Below are 26,759 nucleotides of genomic sequence, written 5' to 3'. Positions count from 1 at the left end.
CACTTATTTGAAATTGTTGCAGCACCTCTCTTCCTGGTAGGTCAGTAATTCCAGTCTCCATGAAGCCGAAAAGTGAAAAAAGCAGTGAGCTTTGACTGGTCGGCTGGACCAGTGTGTTGTGATTGGTCAACCGCTTCCAGAGCCATGTGACCGCTTCAAGCATGTTTATTAAAGGCGCTAAATAGGATCTTTTTGTCGACTGAGAAACCAAAGACTGTGTGAGTTTTTGAAATGAGCGCATGTGTAAGAACAGCCCCCCTCCTTCACAGCTCATTTCAAGGGAACGCCTCCCAAAACTCGTGCACGAGTATTGGAACATTAGTGTTTACCACCGGCATTCACTGTGTCGTGTTTTTTGGATTCATTATGTCGGACTCACCGCAGGTCACTCATAATCTGCAGTTGTTACTCCTGTCTCCTGACAAAAACATTGCATGCGGCGCCTGTGGAGTGTGGAAAGTTACTGGAGCGCGCAGCCGCGCTCGTCTCTCACAAGGAACGTCACAGCAGTGATTGACAAGCCAGAGGGCCAATCGTTTACGCGATGATTGTGTAAACGATTGGATGATGTTTTTAAGGCCCTACCTCATGCACAGATGATGTATATTATTCCTTTCAGTGCACCCAATAAATAGTCTTATCAGTTAGTAAAGACAGTTTCAAGTAATATTTCAAAAATATATAAAACAAAACATCCTCTTTAGCACCTTTAAAACCCCTAATAAACTTCTTTTTAAAGACAAAAGAAGAAGACTACACAACTGAGTTCATACAATTGTTTAATTATATCATAAAACACAGAAATGTCTCCCACAGATACACAGCTGTGCAACAGCACCATTCCCCAGTGTTCTGTTGCACTTCAAAACCACCTAATAAACTGAACACAAGACAGTCAGCATGAGAGATCTGAACTGAAGAACTGTTTCTACCTCATGACTGCAGCTTGGAACACAAGCTCAGATTTGAGCAGAATGCAACAACCTTAGACTCATTCATGCAAAGTAACGCTCATTAAATGATGCTCTTCCAGATTTCTTTACTCTAATATTCAGCCTACTGTTCAACCACAGTTTGAGCAAACAACATGTGACATCAGGTTACAAGAGAGGGTGAGAACCACAAGCATCTGTTGCAGTCACTGACCTACAGCACTCTGAGCTGATTCTAGAACAGTTAAAGGGATTTTAGGTGCAACAAATGCTCCGATTGCATGCAAAATGCATCTTTGGATTTAAAAATAATCTAAAAGTTTATTATCCACAAAATTAAAAATAAATACAATTAAGTCATCATTTACTCACCCTCATGTTGTTCCAAAACCTGTATTTTCTTTATTTCATGGAATAAAAAGATCTTTAGCAGAATGTCCAAGCTGCTTTTTCCATTAAATAAACATGCAGTGACCTAGAGGCAAAAATGAAAATACCGTCATTCATTCTCGCTCATTTCATTCCAAACCTGCACAATATACTTTCTTCTGTGGAACACAAAAGATATTTTGAGAAATTGTTTTTTTTATCCATACAATTAAAGTCAATGGGGTCTAATGTTGTTTGGACCCAAGCGTTCTTCAAAATCTTGTGTGTTCCACAGAAGTCAGTCAAACAGGTTTAGAATGACAGTTGCATTGGTAGGCATATTCCAAAAACCACAACAGTAACGTGGAGAGGTTTGCAATACAGATGTCTTCTTATTTACAATATGACAATATGTAGCCACCGCACTGGACTAAGTCTTCTCAGGCAGCGGCAGAAAGACAGGAGGCTGGTATGAGCGGCTTTATTCCGTGATGTCATCTGTGCCGGTGTTGTGCTGAATTTCGACCCCGTTAGATTATTACCCCCCTAGTATTGGTAGGTTTAGGAGTAGGTATGGGGGAGGGGTTAGGATTAGGGGTGGGGTTAAGAATAGGCAATCAGGTCACAACATCACCAAAAGAGAGAGGAGGGGGGGGGGGGGTTCACAACACCGATCTCAAAACACGTCTCTATTGCAATATTCTGCAACAACACAACCTTGCTTCTGCAGAAACTTTCACCATGTTTGCTTAGCGTTTAATGTGGCGTAAGAAAGTGACAAAAACAAGCGCAATCCATATAGAGCAGTCAGACTAAAATGGATTTCTAGAAATAAGATTTGAATAGGATTTCAAACCACATATGAATGCAGCTGAAAACGGATTTGTAAAAATCTCATTTCACATGATTCTCACTTACTAAATATGATCAGATTCCAAACAGGTATAGATTTGGAAATTGGATTTGGACTGAGTCTGAATGAGCCTTAAAAATACAATGCACAAATTGCATAGACTACTTTTATGGTTCCTTCTTTTTCCATGAAAGAAAAATGTCATACAGGTTTGGAGTGCCATGAGAACAAATAAAATGACTGAATTTGCATTACTCTAACTATTCCTTTAAATTCAAAAACACACAAACCACCAAAACCAATGCAGTGAGATGCCTGAGTAAATCCATCTTAGTGGTACAACCAGACTCATCTATGAGGCTGATATCAGTTTTTTTTGAAACAGTGTTCATTATTTCGATGGAGGTGGTTGGTTGGCCGTTGTGTTTCTAAAAAAAATGCAGCATTACAGTCGATTTGATACGCCTGAGTAAGTCCAGAATTAATCTCTGCAGTAGAAACACAAGTGATGGTGAAGACTTGGCTAACACACACCTGAGATGAGGACACACGAGGAACACATACTAACATGATGTTCCTGCATCAGGGCAGGTGAATTACAGCCTTCAGACAAGTCACAGGAGAGTTTTCTGAGACCAAGTCTAGTTCTTATCTAATCTGTTTCCCCAAATCAAGCAAAACGCCTAGTAGAGTTTAAGACACTAGTCATAGGTCCTGTAAGTCACATTATTGCTTGTGAAGACTGAGTGCATAATCACAAGTCAAGACATCAGAGAAAAAACAAACCCTGTTAAAAGGGATTTCAGAGTCAGTTTCTCAAAATGACTCCCTGGAAAGTAAAAACATCATGTTTCACGTGGATATTGGCGAGTTGGATCGAACTTAGCATCTCAAAAAAGACAATCTGCATCATTCATGAAACACAAGATGAACATATTCATATGAAATCGTTCACAAAACAGTGGTGCATAAATTGTTGCATTAAATATTTTTTTTTTCGGAAAAATTCAAATAAAAAATGTATTAAAACATTCCTGTGTGAAGTTGACAAATTATACAAATTCACGTTTCACGAGTGGAATTTGTGTTTCTATAAATGACACTGAGTTAGTCAAATAAATCAATATTATGAATCTTTTAAAGACAAAGTAACTAAAATAAAGAAATGAACATGATATTAAAAATGTTTTATTATATTTCTTCAAATCGCAAATAAAATCAAGTTAACCACCTTGCATTTACAACACTATCCTTAAAGATAAAACTCTGCCAACATGCACAGAATCTAAAAACAACTCAAAGCAAGTTTAAATTAAACATTAAAAAAAAGGTGCCAGAAAACCTGATCACTGTTTAAAATCATCTTAAGGCCAGTATTTCTTCTAAGGAGAGACATATCTTGATATATATTTCACAACAGCCTCTCCAAATGCATGGTTTTGCTAAACAGTGGTGCAAATGAAAAGAACAGGATTTTCAAATGAAACCAAACACTGAAAAAGTGTTGTCGTGGCCAGCAAGTGATTCCTATATTATATAGGATACAAATTTCCTGACAGAAGCAACATGAAACAAACATTGTATGTTTTCTTTGTATATATGAGCAGAACACAACTAAAAATGTTGCAAGCACCACCGTCGTGGCCCTGCCTGCTCACACGCGCACAAACACACTCACACAAACGGACAACGGCGTTACTGGCTCCATAATTGGGCATCTCAATCCCATGATGCTGGTCACAGTTTGGCAGCCATGAAGTTGATGTGAGGTTTGGTGAGAGGGAACAGCGGCAGACTCCTTTTGAATTCAGTCATATCCTGAACCAATGATGGCTGAAAACACAACACAAAGCAAAACAATGAGTGAACTATATTTTTACATTTCCGAAGAAACTATCAGCATCATTACTCCAGTCTTCAGTGTCACATGTTATAATTAGTTATAATATGCTGATTTGCTGCAATCATCTGATATTTGTACTTTTTTTTTGGATTAATCCACATTGGCATAAGCCCATATTGGACCACCACTACAGTATACTGTACATATACATCCATGCAGTACCTGAGGAAGTGAGGGGGCAGGAGCCAGATTGACATCATTTTGAGCAGGAAACTCTCCAACCAGTGGACCTGCAGAAAATAATGATAATGATAAATAAATCTGCTCAGCTGCATCAGTCAGTCCAATCACAATGTCTCAGCTTCATTGTGTCAGTACTCACAGGAGTCCATCTCTCTAGACAGCACATGCACGGACACCTTGTGTCTTCTGGGGGCATCGATGGCCAACAAGTCCTAGAGAGAATAGACATGATGTAATGAATAACCTTAAACTCTGTATTCATACATAATTAAAAAATAAAAAAATAAAATTGTTTATTGGGGTTCAAGCAGTTAAGGGCTTTAAAAGGAACACTCCACTTTTTTTGAAAATAGGCTAATTTTCCAACTCCCCTAGAGTTAAACCGTTTTCGAATCCATTCAGCCGATCTCCGGTTTCTGGCGGAACCACTTTTAGCATAGCTTTAGCATAGTTCATTGAATCTGATTGGTCATTTTTAAGCGCAATGCTAACGGTCTAAAGAGTTTTGATATTTTTCCTATTTAAAACTTGACTCTTCTGTAGTTACATCGTGTACTAAGACCGGCGGAAAATAAAAAGTTGTGATTTTCTAGGCTGATATGGCTAGGAACTATACTCTCATTCCAGCGTAATAATCAAGGAACTTTGCTGCCGTATCATGGCTGCAGCAGTGCAATGATATTACACAGCGTCTCTCACATACGTCTCCATGGTTGCAAGGCACGTTCCCTGTGCAAGCAGGGGCTCACAGGCGCTGCGTAATATCATTGCACTGCTGCAGCCATGGAACGGCAGCAAAGTTCCTTGATTATTACGCTGGAATGAGAGTATAGTTATATATAGCTATATATAGCTTTTAAAGCTTTTTAACAGTTATCAAGGTTGAGCCAAAACCCTAGGACTAGTTCACCAAAGGTGGTTTTTGAAATTGTCCATCGAATCGTTCATTAAATATTGGAGACTGAGGCCCTAGAGGCAAAGTTGCTCAGAATGAGGAGTTCTACAATGTGGTACAAACGTTGTGGGCGTGTGTGAAAAGTCGAGCGATACACGATCCTTTAAACATGTGAAAAATGCGAAGGCACCCCCCGGTGGCCGATTTCTTTTGAATTTCTCATAGGCCTCTAGGGCCATGAGTCCAACAGGCCCAGCAAGTGTCATTCCAATCGGCCTCCGTTAACCTTGTCCGATAGCTGCTCAAGCTTTATTGACCGATGGCGGCCATGTTTTTTGAGATACGTCCTCAGACAATCATGATGGACAAAAGACACTACATGCCAATTATCAAGTCAATCAGACTAACGGTGAAGTAGTTATAGCCATTTTCATGTTTTTTTGCCATTATAGCGCCACCAAGTATACAGTCGCCAAGTCCTTTTTCATGCGATCAGAATGAGTTCTTACATAGATGTGCTGAGTTTGGTGAAAATATCTAATTTCGTTCACAAGTTATAGCTGTTTTAGTAAAAAATGGCTCCACCCACCTCAAACGTTTTGGTGGCCCTCAGGGACGTGAATCAAAATGAACTACTTTTTTGATAATCATTGACAATCAGACTCCAGAGAATCTCACTGCACTGTTTTTTTCCCCGATTCAGTCAAAAACTAGGACTAGTGCGCAAAGGTAGGTTTTCCCAAAAAAAAAAATAAATAAATAAATAAAATAAATAAATAAATAATAATAATAATACCCAGAAATATGAGCTAATTCGAGATGTGCATTTTGTCCGTCTTGAGGACTCAAACAATATAAAACACTTGAGCCTACGCCTGACGGTTCAGGAGTTATGAGCCATTTCGCACTTTTCACCACTGTAGCAGATCGGGGTGAGCATTTTAGGAGAGAATGTTGATCCTTGGAAACTTAAATAATTACAATATGGTTTCAAGTGCTATGCAGGATTTTTTTTTCTAAAAAAAATAAATAAAAATAATGTGTACTGAATGTCATGGCAATTGTAAAGTGTTCTGTGTAAATGAAAATTTGCATCAAGATTCAGTCTAAAGTCTAAATTCTAAAGCTTTAACATTATTATTTTGCTATCTCACAATCACTTGAATTATATTCAAGAAATGCCAATCTAATTATGATTATGATGCAAGAAATAGCATGTGTTTAGAGAGAGACAATGTGTTCAGATCAGTACTAACCCTGTAAAACTGCATAATGTGTTCCTTAGCCAGTGTCTTCAGGTAAGCCACTTCAATATTATCTAAATTAGGCAAGAAAATCAAGGAAAAAGATATTAAATATTAAAAGATATTGACGCTGAGTTTGAGTTCATTTCAACGGCTGAATAACGACTCTCACCCCTGTCGAAGTTATACTGCTGGGAGATGATCTCTCCCCAGTACTTGGCACACTCGGCTGCCAGCTTCTTGGGTTTGTCAAGACGGCGAATGGCCAGTGCCTGGATGTGTTTCTGAAACGCTTCCTCTCCCATCTCCTCCACGCTCTTCTCCATGGTCTTGAGGAAGGCCTCCACACGAGACTCCAGGTAGTGAGGAGCTTTTTCAGACTGGATGATGAAACGCAAACCCTGCACCCCATTGGCCCTGCGAGGTCCACTGAACACAATGTAACCTGGACACACAGACGGAAATAAATGATGTTCTTAAGATCAGTGTGATCAATAGGACGACAGGAACAGGTTTGTGTCCCTAAACAGAAAGAGTTTGGAGTTTTATTTACAGAGGTGCTCATCCTATCACCACATCAACAGATAAAGTTTCTACATACAAACAGTCATGGGAAATGTCCTCGGTTGTGTTACCCAGCTGTTCTTTGGTGCGTAGCGTGTTGAAGCATGGCTCAGAGATGATTTGACAGAAGAGCTCCAGCAGCATGTTCTCATGGGTGTTCTGCATGTCCGTCTGATAGTAAATCTCGATTCCACAGTTATTATGAACCTCGTTCCTCTGCTGGTAAACATACCAACCACCTGATAACCACAGAGAACTGGACTTAAACACAAGAACCATGACAAACACACACAAAACAAACACACAAATATCATAGACCTCAAATTACACACCAGAGATTCAGGTTTAACAGAGTCGTATTGTCTTTGTTTGTGTCTTCCTATGAAGATGCACTTAATTTTACATTTTATTATGTGTGCGTGTGATATTTTACTTAACTCCACAGAATCTTTATATAAAAAAATAATCTGAATTGTCAGATAACACTGAATGAAATAAGTTTGGATTTTGTTTTAGATTGTGTAAAGACCAAAGGACCTTTATTATTATTATTATTATTATTATTATTATTATTATTATTATTATTATTATTATTATAAGAAACTGTATAATGATAAACCATTTAAAAGTTAGGGGTCAGTAAGAATTTAACTGAAATTAATAATTATATTCAGCAAAGATGCATCAAAAGTTGACATTTCCATTTCAAATGCTTTCTGATCAAATAAATAATTAAAATAATTAATCATTGTTTCCACAAAAATATTAAAGGTGCCCTAGAATCAAAAATTGAATTTACCTTGGCATAGTTGAATAACAAGTGTTCAGCACATGGAAATGACATACAGTGAGTCTCAAACACCATTGTTTCCTCCTCATGTAAATCTCATTTGTTTAAAAGACCTCCGAAGAACAGGCGAATCTCAACATAACACTGACTGTTACGTAACAGTCAGGATCATTAATATGTATGACTCCAATATTTGCATATGCCAGCTCATGTTCAAGGCATTAGACAAGGGCAGGACGTCTAGATGTGCACAGCTGAATCATCAGACTAGGTAAGCACGCAAGGACAATAGCGAAAAATGGCAGATCGAACAATAATAACTGACAGGATTCATGATAACATACGTTTAGTGATATTTGTAAATTGTCTTTCTAAATGTTTTGTTAGCATGTTGCTAATGTACTGTTAAATGTGGTTAAAGTTACCATCCTTTATTACTGTATTCACGGAGACAAGAGAGCTGTCGCTATTTTCATTTTTAAACACTTGCAGTCTGTATAATGCATAAACATCTTCATTCTTTATAAATCTCTCCAACAGTGTGTAATGTTAGCTTTAGCCACGGAGCACCATCAAACTCATTCAGAATCAAATGTAAACATCCAAATAAATAGTATACTCACATGATCCGACGCATGCATGCAGCATGCATGACGAACATCTTGTAAAGATCCATTTGAGGGTTATATTAGCTGTGTGAACTTTGTAAATACACTGTATTATAGTCGAGAGCTCAGGGGGCGGGGAGCGTGTGATTTAAAGGGGCCACGTGCTGAATCGGTGCATAGTTAATGATGCCCCAAAATAGGCAGTTAAAAAATTAATAAAAAATAAAAAAAATCAATGAGGTATTTCTGAGCTGAAACGTCACAGACACATTCAGGGGACACCTTAGACTTATATTACATCTTGTAAAAACTGGTTCTAGGGCACCTTTAAGCAGCACAGGTGTTTTCAATTTTGATAAATGTTTCTTGAGCAGCAAATCAGGATATTAGAATGATTTCTGAAGGATCATGTGATGCAGAAGACTGGAGTAATGATGCTGAAAATTCAGCTTCGCATCACAGGAATAATTTACATCTAAAAATATATTAAAACTAAGCTGAGACGAGCTGAGATGTTGCATTTAAGTCTGGGGTGCTAGGCACTTACCATCAGGTACCTGCACTTCCCTGTAGCGAATTAGCTGACTCGGTAGCAGGGGTTTAGTGTGAGCATGCTCAATGAGAGTGTCCTCCAACATTTGCATCATGCCCAGAGCAGACTGGAGACAACAGATGGATGGACAGACAAACAAATCACATTGTCATATACAAATATATTGGGATGTCAGTCACATTATGTATATCTATTTCATATCAAAAACAAGACTGAAGTAATAATGCTGAAAATTCAGCTTTACCATCACAGGAATAAATGATATTTTAAAATATATTCAAATATAAACAACAGTTGTTTTAAATTGTAATAATATTTCATAATATTACTTTGGATTTTGATCAAATAAATAAAGCCTTGAGGAGCATAAGAGACTTCTTTCAAAAACACTTAATCTTACCGACAAATTGTTGAAAGGTAGTGCTTCTTATTAAAAGTGTTTTAAAATACAAGATTGACAGATACAAACATGTTCCAAATCATGGGTAGCGAATGGTACATTTCATTTATTTTTACAGGAATAGTTCTTTCCCTACCTGCCTTTTCTCTACCCATCATCTAGAAGAAATTATTTTAAATCAAACCTGTTTGGTAATGTTGCCATGCAGCAGGGCTTCAATGTGTAACCGTGACAACAGCTGAGGTATGAACGCCTTCAGACGAGGTAATGTCACATCTGAAAAACAAATTTACAGCATGAACACACATACAGGAGATCACTGCGCTCATATTCACAGAGCAATGAAAGAAAGCCGCACCATCCAGAGAGTCTCTGAGTTCGTCTTTGGTCCAGGCCACCTCAGTCATGAGCAGCCGAAGGTAATACATGGCGTGCTGGTGGGGCTGCTCAGCGCGGAAGTTATTCAGTGACCTCATGTACTAAAAAAAAAATAAAAAATAAAAAAAAAAAAAGACGATAAGTCTCACACAAGGTTCTTTCAGATCACATTTTTACAGACCAAGCACATTTTCTCTTGGTGTTTACATCTGTATTTATATGATTTCCAGGAGGAATCCACAGATATTTCTGCATTTTCTTCTGGGGAAATTCTTGGTATAAACATGGTGAAATGTGTTAAGAGTAGGGCTGCCCCCTAACAGTCGACTAAATGTTAGTTGATGAGAAGAGTCGGTTAGTCGCAGAAAATCAAACGAACAAAAAAAAAAAAAAACCCCAGACAAAACACCCCTCCCAGTATATATTTAAGTCACTGAATTTAACAAACATGTGGCTAGTTGACTAACGGCTTAAATGAAAGACTACTAGTTGACTAGAAAAACTTTAAATCAGGAGCAGCCCTAATTAAGAGGAGCTGAAAATTAGCCAAAATAAATTACAAGTAAACTACTGCAGAAACCTGCAGAGATTCCTTTGGTTGTGCATTTTGTGTTATCTGTTGTTCTTATTAGTATTTTAAGGAGTGTTTGTGTATGCGTGTCTCACCGCTTCCTTAATGATATCAAAGCGCTTCTCATCGATCTCAAACGTGGCCATTTTCTCGATGATCTTCTTCAATAGTATGTGTTGTTTGTCATTATAACCCTTGACTGACAGCTGATACACAAAGACAAAGCCATGAATATTCATGAGAATGAGCGATGATAAAAAGTTCAAGAACTGAATTTTATCTTTACAATTGTGAAATGACAAAATGGAAGACACTAAGAGACATACACAGCTCAGCACAGATTTATGAGCTACTGCTGAACAGACTAAAAACAACGTTTTAAATTTAAGGATTAAATCTTCAGACAACCAATGCAGTGCATTCGGACTGTGATGAATGTGTGTGCAAACAATAAGGAGTAAGTGAATCACACAGCAAGTGAGGTTACAAACAGCCCAGCTTTGCAACGTCATCCAAACCTCAGTCAACCATTTACACCTGTTATTAACATCCATCTCAGTTGATCCTATCCAGTGATGGGGAAGCTACAGTTCAAGCAGCTGAAACAGTCAAGTTACCCATTAAGGCAAGACATTACAAGCAAAACCACCGTTTTATGCACTAGTCAATTTTGTGAATTTGGGCTATTTTCGTACAATAACATGTCTTCTTTCAGACAAGTGGAAAGAAAACCTCCACATTTAAGATTTTTTTTTTTGTTTAACTACACCTTTTCTATGTGCATCTTTAAGCTTAAATTACAATATACATCTTTAAAAGCAGTTTCTTAAAAACTTTAGTTTTATTCCTATCTATAGTCTTTAAGGTTAAGGGGTATGTTTGTATATAATTTACCTGATTTATAATTCACATCTCTCTAATATGCCAACATAATGAACCAAGAATTCTGAACCTCGCTTAATCCAATGTAACCTAGTAATATCTAGTTAGTACCTACTAACAAAACAACATTAACCACAACAATTTGTTTGTTTTTTGCAGTTAAAGTAGTATTTGACTGGCACAAACAAAAAGGTCTAAATTTATTTAATTTTAAAGCAGTCATCCAATGTGCAAATAAAATTCAGAGCTACAAAAGAAGGGAAGATATTTTGCAAATAACTCACTCAGTCTGTTCCTTGCACAAATCAAATGTATACAAGAGAATTGAAATAATGGTCATATGGACTACTTATAAAGGTCATTTTATTTTTGCAGCTAGACATGATTTTACAGTGTTTGTTTTTTGTTTTTTTTGTATATACCTTCACAAAGATGGGCAACAAACAAACACCTAAACCCAGCACAAAATACAACAACCCTTAACAGTTTCCAACTACCCAAGCAGACAGATCAGAGATATTTTGAAGGCAAAACATCACATCACCATCTGCAGAAAGCAGAAGAATAGACAAGCGACTGGCACACTCAAAAGCCGCAAGCTCCACCCTTCACCCAGTACATCGCCCGTCTCTCGAAAGGCTTATCACCATACTTACAAGGATGGCATTCATTCCCGAGGCTATGCCATAGACCAACCCTGCCAGGCGGGCTGCATATGTATACTCTCTCAAATCATCCTTCAACAACCTGAGAAACAGGTAAGTCATGTTGCAGTGCAGCGGGTCTGCATATAGGTAGCGACTAACAGGATGGAAGAAAGAAAAGGGGGGGGGGGAACAAATGGAGGGATATTTATATGAAAGGGTCATGACAAAACAAAAAGAAACGGATTGAGAGGGACCACAGACAGAGTATGAATATGCAGCCTCAGCTCCGGCGCCAATCTAAAGCTAGTCTACTGCTACTAATAGATACGCAGAAAAAAAAAAACACCACGGAAACAATCAGAAGAGTTTTGCTGTGTAAAGGCCACAAACAAATCTACATTTGTGGTTACTTTTACAAAGACAGAAACCACTGGTAGTCATTTGTTTGTGCGTGAAGTTGGACTGTTACCCTCACAGGAAGAGCATATTAGCGAGGGGGATATTAGCATACTTACATACATCCCATAGACGGTATTTTGAAGGTCATAGTTCAGGCCGGCTAGCTCGGCTGCATATGCATACTCGTTCAGGGAGTCCTTGAGCAGCTCAAGGTACAAATACGCCATGTTACAATGCAACGGGTCCACGTACGCAAACGGGCTGTGGAAAGAACGCAAGTGATAAACCCTGGTACTTGTAACTTCAATAAGGAGGGTAATGGAGAACCTTTCAGAGTAAAACAGAATTTAACAGGAATAAATGTATTTCAATAACTTGTATAAAGGAGTATAAAAAGTAAAGAAAAACAGGCTGACATTGCAGGTTTTACTGATATTACTGACACTAAGTAACATTAGTGCAGTGCAATGAACATTAACATTAACAAGTCAAGTAGTACTTTTGGGTGAATCTCATGACACTGGTCAAAACATGTCCTGATCATATTTCACCTAGAAAGCAAAACTAATATTTATTTTTATTATATAATTATATATTGCATATATTAAAAAAAAAAAAAAAAAAACAACAACAAAAAAACAATTAAAACCATTCTTAAAGATTTCTTCCTGACACATTTAGTACCCTCCTACTAGCTGTTACAGTTATGCAAAAAAAATAAAAATAAACACCACTGCATAGTTTTTAATTTATTCTAAACCTACCTGAAAAACTCAAAGTTTAAACAAGCCTTGGGCAGGAAAAACTTGTCATCCTGTTTGAACCAAACTTTGCTCATTGCGTTGTCCTAAAAAAATAAAAATAAATTAATATTTAGGAACAAAGAAAAGCCAGATGGTCCAGTGTTTGCAAGTTTGAGAGACTTTCAATTTTGCTCCAAGTAAAAACTGTACAAAATGAGTTTCAGCAAAACATACCTTTATCAAAGTGGGGGCAGATGGGGAATCCTTCTCTAGAGGGTAAATCTCAAAGTTTGTTGGGATGAATTCATTCTTCATTGGCAGTTTGAATTTTCCATTGAGGTCTGCATTTTGCCATTTCTGGAAAAATAAAAGGAAAATGATTTTATTTTCTTCAAATTAGGGTGGTCATATTAGAGTAGAGGTTAAGAAATTTAGCACAAGGCCAATCTCCTTTGATAAAGTATATAATGCTCAAAGTACATGGATCACCCATATTTTTATATATAGATACTGAAATATCTGAAAAGCTTCCAATACTCATTTTCCACAGAATAGATGCACAATACCAGCTGTGCTTTCTCACTCATCTCTCCAACAGCAAGTTAACACACACACCTCCCCTTACTCACTCGTTTTATATGCTCCAGATGAATATTGTTGGCCTGTGCTTGAATTTTGGTGTGGGATTCCACATATTGCACATAATTTTACTCATTATTGCACTTAAACAGTCAAATACAAACAAAAAGTCAAAATGCAGGTCTTGGCGAGCATTCACGTAAACACAGTCAGTCATGTTAAGTGAACGTAAACAGTTGAGAAAAAAAATTAAAAAAACACTTGTAACAGTATAATGGATCTGTGTGTCAAGTCTTAAAGTGACAGCAGCCTAATATACCTGCTTCCAAATTATGAGACAAAAATATCTATATTGCAGTTTTTCTCCATGGTATCTATCAAAATTGTGGCCAGTGAAAATGCTGAGTGGTTAGAAACTTTGGAAAACCACTAGCCACAGTGACTGTGAGCAGAAAAGTTAATGTCAAGCCCTGCATACAACCATTTTAGTTACCCATACATACCATTTACCACTAGTTTCGAATTAAACCAAAAATAAAGTTTGTGTATGTACATTCAACAGAAAAAGTATTATGGCACACATACTATGGCAACCTTTAAATCAGAATATTTAATGAAATCAAATGTGTCTCACCTTAATAGCCTCATCAGTAATGGCTTCCTGTTTATACTGCGTGCCATACCACTCCTCAGTTCGGTCCGTCTGTCCTTCAAATGATTTGGAGACAACAGCGACCCTAAAAGAAAAAAAGAAAAATGGAGCAAGAAGAATTGTAAGATCACTGCACCAGACACGGCATGACACCAGCAATTTCTCATGACTCCCTCGGGGAAAATGGGCAGTGCAATTTTGCTTTTATCAGATCACTGGCTCTATAAATAGATTGGGGAATTATGGTCATTACATCAATCAAAGGTTCGAGTTTCCCGGAGCTTCTCAATCTGTTGTGCAGGGCTCTAGATCAATGCACCATTTCTAGATAATTTAGACCGTCCTGATCGATAGAGAACTTTTGGAACAATGACATGCTATTCTGGAATCTCCTGCATCAATCAATTGCATAAGAGAGCTAAGAATAGGTTTCATCTAAAAACCTGAACACTCCTTTCCAGTCTAAATCACACAGCAGGATATAGCAGTCTCAGACCATTCTCACACCGTCTGATGCTTAGTGCACACAGAAACAGCAAGTGCCTTCTCAATCTGGCAAGCTTTAATTTGATTGGTGCTACACCTTTTCCAGCACTCAGGGTGCACAGATTTTAATCGGCCCTCCAGGAAATAAAAGTGGTGTTTACAAAGTACTGGGTTGCTGCAATGCGAACTTCTGAGGAAGAACTAGTTGCTGGATTTGGCTTTTCACAAGCACTTGAACATTCACTTAAAAGTAAACAGGATACATGGAAATCTGAGTTCATTTTGATTTAAATGCATTTCTTTTTGAAGTAAATATCAAAGTGAAAAGGTAATTTTGATTTCTGATAAACCCACAGCTAAATGACAATAACTGGTTGGTCATTTTAAATATGGTTCAAATGGTTTCTACCTGTCTAAGTTGGCAGTTCTTGGCCAGAAAAAACTAGATCAGATTTTACACCGATAGCCAGAAGCCTGGCTGTGTGAGACTACGGTCTTCTAGTGTTGCAATACTTTCAGAAAGGTCAGCAATGTAGTCAATCAAACAAAAAGAATTATGACAAGTCACAAATCACCAGATATGAAATCAAAGTCTTTGTCTTGATCTGAAAAGTTTGGAAAAGCCAAGACAAAATGAAACACAGGAACCCTACAAGTTCTTCCATCCCAAAAACAACATGAGTAGCAACGGTAGGGTTGAGATGAAGTTCAAACGGAGAGACAATGCTCTTTTAAATCTTGAAAGGAAATTGAATTTGAAAACCTTCATCACATTTGTAAGGATCTGAAGTGGGATTCTTACAAACACAGCAAGAAGATTCAGCTTCAAACACCACTTCAAAAACAGATAAAAAGACTAAGCAACCTGAGCCCAGTTTGGCCCTGAGCAGCAATGCATTAAAGAAACTGATATTTGCTTTGCACAGGTTCAAATATGAAGCTTCTTCAGTGGGTCTTTGAAGAGAGTGGCCAATGGCTGGACATCTGTGTTAAACTAATCTCATCCTGAGGGAACAATAAAAATCTTTTAGGTCCATCCACAGGTGCCATGACATTGTTTCAATTTAAGATTTAGGATTTGGGATTAGTGATTTGAACAAACCTCAAATCCTAAGTTCAAATCCTCAGAGCAATATTAATATATCCACCAATATGTAGAAAAAAAATAATATAAAGTGCTTTCTTTTACAGGTTATCATATAAAAGTGTGTATACATGTTATAAAACAGCAAGAAGCCCTTGTATGTGTGCTCACCTGACATTCTCCGGCCTCAGTTTATCAAGCACCATCTCAATGAGGTCTGGCCTGAACTCCTCCAGTAAGTATTCTGCAGCTAAAATTTCCTCCAGCGGATAGTACTGACACACAGAAAGGCGATTTCAGCGTCATACACAAAAATAGGGTGATTAAATTTGTGTATTGATGTGTACTGTTCCACACACCATTTTTGAAATGGACAGAATATAGTATACTGTACAGTATTCAGTACACTAGTATGTCATACCAAACATAAAATACTTGAAACACTGGCTATGATCTCTTGATAAAATACAAAGAAGCACCCTGATGACACAAGCACCTGTAACCATGGCAACAACCTTTTAAAGTCTTTCATGAGAGAGACACCTACATGCAGTAGTCCAGCCACTTTAGACGTGTATCCACGAGGACGCTCCTTATCCTTAAATCTGAAAGCCACAGTGTTCAAATCCTGCAAAAAACAAAATGTAGAGACAAATCTGTGATGTCCTAAATACCAAGTTACATGGTTCCATTGTCATCAGCAGTAGTAGTGTATGAAAATTCACCTGGTGTTTGTCAGAGTTTTGGAATGACATGAATTGATGATGAATTTTAATTATTGAGTGAACTAGCCTTTAATAGGGCACTATGAAATCATATTGATTTTTTTCCATTTTATTTTGTCTGGATTCTTTTATTAATGGTTTAATTATACTCAAATAATCAGAAAGCATGTCTCATCAATAGAATTAATAAAACTTTATAATAATCATTTTAAAGTCCCTGTAAAGTCATTTTAAAGTATGTGTTTTGAGCTTGTCACACCACAGAAAAATGTTATTAACCACCCAGCCAAATTTGAATGATTAAAAAAAATCTGCAAGTAAATGAAAGAAGTTATCAAAATCTCGAAAAAATAGGCAGCGCTCTCTGCTCTCAAACATTGGGGGTGTGTCCGCTGTCGGCGCTGAAACCATCGTTTACATATCGTTTTAGGAAATTTAAATAAGGAGACCGAGCATATTGTATATTTTAACAACCATGTAATATGCATTTGCGTGACGAAGGCATTACTAGCTAAATGTACAAAGATCGGTTTACAATTTTAATTAAAACATTGACAAAGATGTCTTGTTATATTTGTATTATAATGAAAACTCAAACATTTATATAAAAAAAACATTGACAAATAATTGTGCGATTTCCTAAGAGAACGTTTTAATAAACTGTATTCTTTTTGTTATATTTTGAGAAGTACATTCCATTGTACAATAGTAATATATTTCTGTCAGAATTTCATCAAATTAAACCAAACCTTTATTTTCAAAGGTTGCACAGAGTTTGTGTTTTTGACAATAGTTTTATTAAATGAAATGATGAAATGTGCAGCCATACTTTGAATTTGGTCAAATTTGAATGAATAAATCAAGTGACATTCCACATTACACACTAAATTCGTCATGGATTCACATCATGGAAATCATAGGGCCCTAATTGAACAAGAATGTTCATACCTTGCACTCCTGAAAGACCCACTCTTGAGGGCCCTCCGTCCGCAGCTTCTGAATGTACTGGAACATGTGGAAGATGATATCCTCGACATGTACTAGAGACAGAATATACAGCTCAATCAAAAACATACAGACCAGCACAAATAGACAAAAACATGCCATGTCCTTACACAGCCCCTCTTCTGTCAAATCCACATTAATTATAAAGAACATGAATCCTCTGGCTCCTTCTTTCTGGCCTCCGACTAGCGTGTTCACCCATCCTGAGGAGAGAGAGTGCTTCCATGAATCCATGGACACAACACACAACTGAGAACTAAAATATATGGATCCAAGCCAGTGTTTTACAAGTCAAATGCTATTTTTGATTCTTAAGTCACATGTTACTTAAGATTTTGTCGTCTGTTTTATCATTTGGACACTTAAAGCAAAATCTATCTTTCCTGACAAACTCTCTCACCTTTAGCCTTGAGCTCAGACAAAAGACTCCCTGGACCCTCATGTCCGATCAGATGGCCCAGATAATGACCGGGATTTGATTTGTAGTACTTCTGAAGGTCTGGGATGGGGAAGGTCACGTATAAGTTTCTAATGTCCTTGATAGGCACGACTTTATAAAATTGCTGTGGGGGAAGAGAGAAGAAAAGAAGATTGAGTCAGACGCTAAGAAAACAGTAGCAGCGAACACTCCTTAAGAGGAAAATAAAGGAAATTATGTGCTACAAACATAATTTTAATATCGATAGAATTAATTCAAAATTATTCATTCACAAAAATAAGTCATTGCTCTACACTAACGTTCAAACCTTTGGGGTCAGTATGATTTTTTGTGTTTTAAATTAATACTTTTGATCAATTTATTGCGTCCTTGCTGAATAAAAGTGGCAGTATGACATTTTAAATAAATTCAGTTCTTCTAAACTTTCTATACATGAAAGAATCCTGAACAAGATATATCATAGTTTCCACAAAAATATTAAGCACAACCCTTTTCAACATTGATAAGAAATATTTCTTGAGCAGCAAATTAGAATGATTTAAGGATCATGTGATGCTGAAGACTGGAGTAATGATGCTAAAAATTCAGCTCAGCATCACAAATATACTTTCAAATTATTCTTAAATAACAGTCATTTTAAATTTTAATAATATTTCACAGCACTACTGATTTACTGTATTTCTGATATATACAAGCATAAGAAATGTCTTTTTAAATACATTAAATATCAGTCCCACATTTTTGAACAGTATTGTATAATATTACAGTACAGCATTTCCATTTCCATTAGCAGTTTTAGGGTGTAGAGTGCACGATTAGGGCTTAGAGCTCACCCTCAGGTGTTCCTCCTGGAAAGGGTGTGTTGGGAATTCTGGGACAGGGACATTCTTGTTCTCTACCTCTCCGAAAAGCTTCACCACCATAGATGTCAAATCATCTAGCGTCTCTGTCAAAATGTGTCAGACACAAGGTTAAACTCAGAATGAAAGCACTTCATCTCAGCAGCCTTCAGAATACGTACTCGTCTGTGCAAAAACAAACTATGAATCATTCAAAAGAATGACAAAGAACAAGGCAGATCTCATGAAAGATTCAGCGTCAGACTGAGACCAAACTGAGAAATCTGCTGTGCACTGCAAGGCGCTCACTGATCGTTGCATTAGCTGTACATTTAGGTACAAAACTCTGAGGATTCAGATATTTTTATTGAAGAGTGTATGTGAACAGCTGGCAGATTGAAATGAGGAAAATGTTCTTTATCCACTAGTGAGTTCAAAATGTAAGAAAATGATTTAATGCAGCTGGTGACTGACCTCTGCCTAGCACACACAATCCCATCAGATTTGAGGAGTAGTAGGTGGAGTGAAACTTAAGCAGCTCCTCACGGATATCAATGCCCTGTTGAGACGGCCTCGTCTCAAGGGTTAACTTATTGCCTGAACAAAAGAGACAATCACAGAAAACAAATTAGTGGAAAAGAACCTACAAGAATGGCAATGTTCATTTGACAGTTTGTTCAACAGATAAAGTGATGGTTTCTCCTGAGAAAATTTTGGACTAAACCGCTTAATTCATATGGATTCATTTTACGATCTCTTTATGAACTTTTTGAATTGTCAAAGAGTCTGTTGAGTAGCTGTCTATGGAGGGACAGAAAACTCTCAGATTTCATCAAAAAGATCTTCATTTGTGTTCTGAAGATGAACGAAAGTCTTACGAGTTTGGAACAACATGAGAGGTAGAGTAATTAATGACAATTTTCAATTTTGGGTGAACTAACCCTTTAATTTCATCAAATTAATTCACATCTGCTTTTCTCTGAATGGTGCTGGTTAACAGAACAAACCACTTTTTTTAAGAGCAAGCCAGCCTTATTTAACTCAAGACCGCCACCATCTGGCTATTCTGGGCACAGATAAATCTTCTCAGAGTAGATTACGCTAAATTGATCAGACATTATCCTCTAGCTTTCTGCTGTCCTTCACTGAGAATGAAGTATAGACAGCTTTTACAGTACTCTATGGGGAAAAAGGGATGTTTCAAATGATATTAGGTCTGTAAGGACAATATCTACATGAAAAGGATGCAATCAAATCAGATGTGCAGCATTTCCATACCAGTGCCAAACTTGCTAAAAGGGTGTTTGGGGTTCCCAGTGGCTTTCTCCAACTGAAACAGCCGCCATGCATCATTCATGAGGTTCTTCTCATGTTCTGAATCCACTGCATTCACCTCTCGGTCCTTACAGCTCTCATCAAACAGAGGGCAGAGGAAGAACTGGGCAAACCTGGGATGACAAAGTCAAATGCCATTTAATGCAGTACTTGATGAAGTTTGCTTATACAGTCAATGTCAGCTTACAGCTGCAGAACACTGTTAATCATTTGAATAAATAAAATCTGATCTTAAAAGCATGCAAATTGACATGAATGGCAACTGCCATGCAAATAAACACTCTTGACTCTTGACACTAGAGCTTTGTCCCAAATGGCACACTTTATGTGCACTTGCAGTCTTGTGGACTTACAATACTGTAGGGCAGGGGTTCCCAAACACATTCCTGGAGCCTCCCTAACACTGCATGTTTTCCATGTCTCCTTGATCAAACACACCTGATTCAGATCATCTGCTCATTAGTCGAGACTCCAAGACCTGAAATGGGTGTGTCAGACAAAGGAGACATACAAAATGTGCAGTGCTGGGGAGGCTCCAGGAATGTGTTTGGGAACACCTGCTGTAGGGTGTCCCATTTGTATTCTACATTTCAGAAGGGTGCCCGCGAGCGCCCCCGCAAGGGCCAATATGCACCCTCAAAGCACAAATTCGCTGAGCCTGCAAGCTCCACAGCAGACTGTCAAAGCAGCATCACATCACAAAAGTGTTGACTCGGAAGATTGTGAGGGCTTAGGGTTCAATTTGGGACAGGGCCTAGCACTGCCGCAAGTTACATGTGTATCTGCATTTTTTTTATTTTGTCGTCAAATATGTAAAGCAGAAAACACCTAAATTATGGCACAGGCAAGTATAGATTTCAAATCAATAAAAATAATGCAAGGTAAAGTATCATACCATAATAAAGAGTTACCATAATCACACTATATTCTGGTGAGCCTGACATTAAAAATGGACAAAATAAATAAATAAAAGTTTAAGTGTGCCTAACAAACTAAAGTTTAAGATCTGTCAAAGCACTATGTGAATCCCCTGACTGCAAGGATTGTACATTGCAAAAAACATGCAACAGGCAAAAGTGACATTCCATCATGCAAACAACTACTGCTGGAAAAAAAAAAATAATAATAATATACAATATTATAATATAATAATAATATAATAATATATATATATAATATAATATTAATATACAGTACAGTCCAAAAGTTTGGAACCACTAAGATTTTTAATGTTTTTAAAAGAAGTTTCGTCCGCTCACCAAGGCTACATTTAATTAATTAAAAATACAGTAAAAAAAAAAAAAAAAAAACAGTAATATTGTGAAATATTATTACAATTTAAAATAACTGTGTACTATTTAAATAAATTTGACAAAGTAATTTATTCCTGTGATGGCAGAGCTGAATTTTCAGCATCGTTACTCCAGTCTTCAGTGTCACATGATCCTTCAGAAATCATTCTAATATGCTGATTTGCTGCTCAAACATTTATGATTATTTTCAATGTTGAAATGTGTACTTTTTTTTCAGGATTCCTTGATGAATAGAAAGTTCAAAAGAACAGCATTTATCTGAAATACAAAGCTTCTGTAGCATACACTACCGTTCAAAAGTTTGGGGTCAGTTAGAATTTTTATGTTTATTTTTTTTTTAAAGAAATTAAAGAAATTAGTACTTTTATTCAGCAAGGATGCATTAAATCAATCAAAAGTGGCAGTAAAGATTAGATTTCAGATAAACACTGTTCTTTTGAACTTTCTGTTCATCAAATAATCCTGAAAAAAATATTGTACAAATATTTTTTACAATTGTACACATTAAATGTTTCTTGAGCAGCAGATCAGCATATTAGAATGATTTCTGAAGGATCATGTGACACTGAAGACTGGAGTAATGATGCTGAAAATTCAGCTTTGCCATCACAGGAATAAATTACTTTGTGAAATATATTCAAATAGAAAACAGTCCTTTTAAATTGGAATAATATTTCACAATATTACTGTTTTTACTGTATTTTTAATTAAATAAATGTAGACTTGGTGAGCAGACGAAACTTCTTTTAAAAACATTAAAAATTTTAGTGGTTCCAAACTTTTGGACTGGACTGTACATCTGTCGACCAATGAGAATTTCAGAAAGCCAGGTCCAGGTGTGCTTTCAGTGCATACCTGATTGAATTCAAATGAATTTGGCTCTTTGTACACCCTCAAAATGTATCTTACACATTCCTACTTGTTAAACACTTCAGTGCTTTCCAAAATGTCCAGTCTGATTGGATTTGAAATTATTGTGAATATTTTTTTTAATAAAATTCGGAGTCATGACCCAGTTTTTGGAGATTAATCAGGAATCATTTAAATGTTTCAATGAGCAGGTGGTGCTCTGGGTCCCAGGAGCAGATGGGCTCCGGGAGAAACTCTCCTCTCTATATCCCAGCAACCCGATTCCTCCTGGACATGTAACTCCACACCGAGAGACACCATGACACCTGAAGGTCTGAACCCTGTTCACCCTTTCACAAGTTCAAACAGCGCACGCATCTCTTCAGCATCTAAAACAGACCAGCATTGCAGATGACTCTTTAATAATTCACCAATTGCCCTTTTTTGGATTCATTTACCTGTCCAATGCCCCTTGTAGATGCTCATGGGATACATCAAAATAGTAATTTGTGTGCTCTCCACTGGTGAAGGCGTTGGAGCTGCCGGCATGCTCGCTCAAAAACTGGCTGTACTCGTTCTCTTTGGGGTACTTCTCAGTGCCCAGAAACAGCATGTGCTCACAGAAGTGGGCCAGCCCTGAAATGTTTTCAGGATCTGACAAAGAACCTGCAGGGCAATTAGAAGAGAAAAGCAGGATATCAGAAAGAGCAATAAAACACTGTTTGTACTCTTGACACAAAAATTAGACAATCTTGAGCGTTGACAAACTTGTAAAATCGAGTTGACTTCAGTGGATGACAACAGGTTCAGGCATATTCAAGAACCTCATGCTTACTAAAACCCTTATATTTACACAAAGGTCTGCATGAAGGTAAGCTACAGTATTAAAAAGCATAGACAACTGACTGCATCATAATATACTGTCAGGCAGGTTTGCAAGTATTTAGCCATCATTCAGACAGGCAGCACAAATCTGTTTGAAATCTATTGAGTTGTTTCTAGTCTGAACAGCAAAAATAAATAAAAATAAAATATAACAAAACAGAAAAAGCATCACATATACATGAACACATTGATAGTAAACCACTTTTCTTCCCCATTTCAATTGTTACATTGAATTAAATAGGACAACGCATGTTAGAATCATTTTATGAATCATTTACTCCAGATTCATGTGGACTCAAATCAGACCGTTGAACACTTTCAAGAAAAAATGCAGAACGAATGTGCAAATCACTCATAAAACATCTTTTACACTGAAATAAATGCAACAATTTACACAAGAACTGATTTATGAATGACAAATTCATTCTGCTTGATTTTTAATGAATGAGGGCCACTAACAACCCTACCATTGTGCAAATGATTGGATCATTTAGTCTACTTTTCGGATCTGAAAACTAATCGGAATGGTGTGCAGCAAGAACAAAGCCTCAGAAAAGAAAAAACTCATGACCTCAATGCATTGAGTTGTGATTTTGGCCATATTAACAAAGGCTCTTTTACAGTGTAATGATTGAGTATTTCAGATAAGCAATGACACATCTTTTTATCTGACCTACATCTTTACCTACACATTTCAACACCATTACATGCAAAGAATGGTTCTTTACATACTCATGCGTTATAAAGTGATTCGATTGTTAAAATCCAAGTTAACCCCACCCATATGTCTGTGTTGACACTCTGGGCAGAACTCCAGCTGTAATTCAAATCAAATGTTTTTTCTTAAATATAGGGCAGAAAAGACTTAACTTGACAAAAAAAGCTTCAATGACTTTTACAGAGTGGCCTGTTCAGAAACAAAATTATTCAAAACTCCTGTGGGCTTTCTGAGTGTCTCTCCACAACTGAGACATAAAACCAGGACAAGGGCAGCCACCAAGGTCTGGATTATTAAAAATTGCTTTTAGTGGAGGGGAAAGCTACAGAAAGACAGATAGAGACAACTCAATCAATTAGTTATTGATGCCCAATAATGAAGACTTGAGGCCAGGATGTCCTTGAGGTTAATAATAAATGGTCTGCATTAAAATAGAAGGGAGCAGAAAGCAAGTGGAGTAATATATCAATCAGATGTGTGCAAAATGGAGCAAAGAATAAGGAAATTCCAATTTACCTATGTGGACATCCAGTGCCGCTGATGATTTGTCAGTTGTAGGGTCACTGATGAGAATGGCTTTCAGCCCATTTGTAAACTCAAGTCCTCGATACTCCCGTTTGTCTTCTGGAGAACGAATGATATCACTCACCACCCTCTTGACAGCCGGATCACTCATTCTGACGGATAGAGTCGAGACACGCCTAGATACACATAAGACGTTAAGAAATCAGGCATGCATTATCAAACAAAGTCAAAACACACTTCATGTGACAAGTAAATCTTAGCTCCACAACACAAATACAGTCCACCACAAAAACACAATCAGACAGACATATTCAAGTCATTCAGGGTAAAATGTGAATTAAATCATTTTTAGTCATTTAGTTTCAGTAAAATTAATTATTTTGTTTAAACATTACCATTACCATTAATTTAGCTTAAGTTAAAGTGTAGTGCTAGTTTAGTTCATTAAGATTAGATTAGTTTGGCAAGTTTAGTTTTCCGAGAAACTGCCTAGCTTAACAGTTTGTACTTTAAAGGCCTGGTTTCATAGACAGGGCTTAGATTAAGCCAGGATTAGACCTTGGTTCAATTAGGACATTTAAGTAGCTTTTATAAACATGTCGTAGAAAAACAACATTACTGGTGTTAATCTTGAAACAAACAGTGCCACTAACATATTTTAAGATATGTCAATGCAAGTTGCTTTCAGTTAAAACAGCTCAAAATAAGTATTTTAATCTGGGACTAAGCTTAAGTTTTATCTGTGAAACCGGGGAAGTTTCAATTTAGTCCACTAGTTTATTTTAAACGTAAATTCAGTCCACTAGAATAGCGGTTCAGTTTAAGAGCAAATTTAGTCAGTTTAAGTTAAACGTTAATGCTTTAGTTGAAGTGTACATTTAATCTGTTTATAGTTTAAGAGTAATGCATGTTGGGGGCTTTCGTTAAGCTTGAGTTTAGTGTAGTTAAAGTATAATTTCAGTGATTTCGCTATTTGTCGGTTTAGTTTTAGCTTAAGTTTAGTCTAGTTTAAACAGTCCAGTCGGCTTCCAACGTTTTCGTGTCTTTTTATTTTTATTATTTTTACATTTAATCAATGCGGAGTTAAATAAAACAACAACAATGACAAATTCTTAAAACTCAAAACATTAAAAAATGTTTGTGAAATACTGTGTCACGAGCAAATGCTATCGCGCGCGAGAACAACACACGAGCTCGACGCCAGCGAACAGGGCCGCTCGCTGAACGAACTAAAAAACAAAGCAGATATTTGACACTTACCTAACACTTCGAATGAAAACTGTGGATAATATCATAAAATCTGAAGATAACTCGCTGTAAGGGCCCACCGGCTAACACATTTCTGCATACTTCAGTGCTGGATATCAAAACTCTGTTTAAGACGTCAGGACGCCATGATTTCTGTAGACGTAACCAATCAATCTCAGAGCATGCAACGCAGCTTTTACGCACCTTTCAATAATTTACATTTAATATGAGATATTACAAAAGACGTGAAATATATACGCACCCGAAACAAGTATTCATATCAAATATATATGTGTAAAATACCCTTTTGTTTTCCTGAAGTTGTTGGAATTGCTTAGTCACGCCTTGCCTACAATTGACGTTATGAAACAGACCACACCCACATCCAGGTTTAGTGGAGCGCACGTTGAGTATTTAAAGAGACACATGATTTAACCGTCCGGCTGTCGCTTTCTCTCCCTACTGTTTTGAATTATTTTATAATTAATACATGGTTAATTGAAATAACATGTATGTAAACATCAAGGTTTTGTTTAAAAAATGTATATATATATATATATATATATATATATATATATATATATATATATATATATATGCAGTTTTTTTTTTTTTTTTTTTAATTGAATGAACATGATTATGAGTGTACTTTCGTTTAAATATAAATAGTGAACATTATACAATTATGCATACAAAAATAAAACAGAACAAGAAAAAACAACTAAAATAAATAAAAAGTGCTCGGGGAGTCGAGTTGCACTTTTTAAAAATCAGATATGAGGTAAATAATTCAGAGCTGATTAGTGGTGATGACGAGCTTACAAATTTATGCACAAAATGCCTGTTTTACTATATGAAAATATGTTGCTATAACTGCTGTTCTTCAATATTGCAAATTAAAGCTGTAAAGTTTCGAGAAAATTCACAATTTGTGCCTGCTTTAACCATCATACCTGTGAATTTCATGCTTTACGTCCGTCCTCCGAGTGGCGCGCCGTGATCGTATAGTGGTTAGTACTCTGCGTTGTGGCCGCAGCAACCCCGGTTCGAATCCGGGTCACGGCAGTTTTTGTTAGGGAAAATCCCGAAATCATTCTCACGGATTATGAATAATCAAATTTTGACAGATCACGACCGTTACAGAATGTATGATACACAGATAC

General features: G+C 36.9%; 1 protein-coding gene and 1 non-coding gene across 6 annotated transcripts; one reads left to right on the top strand and one right to left on the bottom strand.

Moving 5' to 3' along the window:
* Positions 1–812: 812 nt before the first annotated feature.
* Positions 813–25,990, bottom strand: ide (insulin-degrading enzyme). Of its 5 annotated transcripts, none has more exons than XM_067385988.1 (26): positions 25,859–25,966; positions 25,609–25,749; positions 24,340–24,524; positions 22,679–22,886; positions 20,002–20,171; positions 19,198–19,320; positions 18,718–18,830; positions 17,846–18,008; positions 17,556–17,648; positions 17,389–17,480; positions 16,263–16,343; positions 15,887–15,990; positions 14,128–14,230; positions 13,149–13,271; positions 12,936–13,018; positions 12,288–12,432; positions 10,339–10,449; positions 9,653–9,773; positions 9,479–9,570; positions 8,889–9,000; positions 7,015–7,182; positions 6,552–6,824; positions 6,392–6,453; positions 4,380–4,452; positions 4,220–4,287; positions 813–3,987 (listed from the first exon to the last, which is right to left on the bottom strand). In XM_067385988.1, exons 2-26 carry the CDS (start codon positions 25,641–25,643, stop codon positions 3,892–3,894), a joined length of 2,997 nt encoding a protein of 998 aa, XP_067242089.1. In that variant the 5' UTR covers positions 25,644–25,749; positions 25,859–25,966; the 3' UTR covers positions 813–3,891. The 5 variants fall into 5 exon arrangements, with proteins under 5 accessions (XP_067242089.1, XP_067242093.1, XP_067242091.1 ...); XM_067385992.1 differs by lacking the exon at positions 12,288–12,432 and adding an exon at positions 11,782–11,926; XM_067385990.1 differs by having other exon boundaries at positions 25,900–25,936.
* Positions 25,991–26,589: 599 nt separating this feature from the next.
* On the top strand, positions 26,590–26,661 carry trnah-gug (transfer RNA histidin (anticodon GUG)). Its single transcript has one exon. It is a non-coding gene; the product is annotated as a tRNA-His (tRNA).
* Positions 26,662–26,759: the final 98 nt, after the last annotated feature.

This window comes from Chanodichthys erythropterus, chromosome 5 (genome assembly GCF_024489055.1).
Source record: "Chanodichthys erythropterus isolate Z2021 chromosome 5, ASM2448905v1, whole genome shotgun sequence".
Taxonomy (NCBI): Eukaryota; Metazoa; Chordata; class Actinopteri; order Cypriniformes; family Xenocyprididae; genus Chanodichthys; species Chanodichthys erythropterus.
This window is presented reverse-complemented; position numbering and strand designations above follow the sequence as displayed.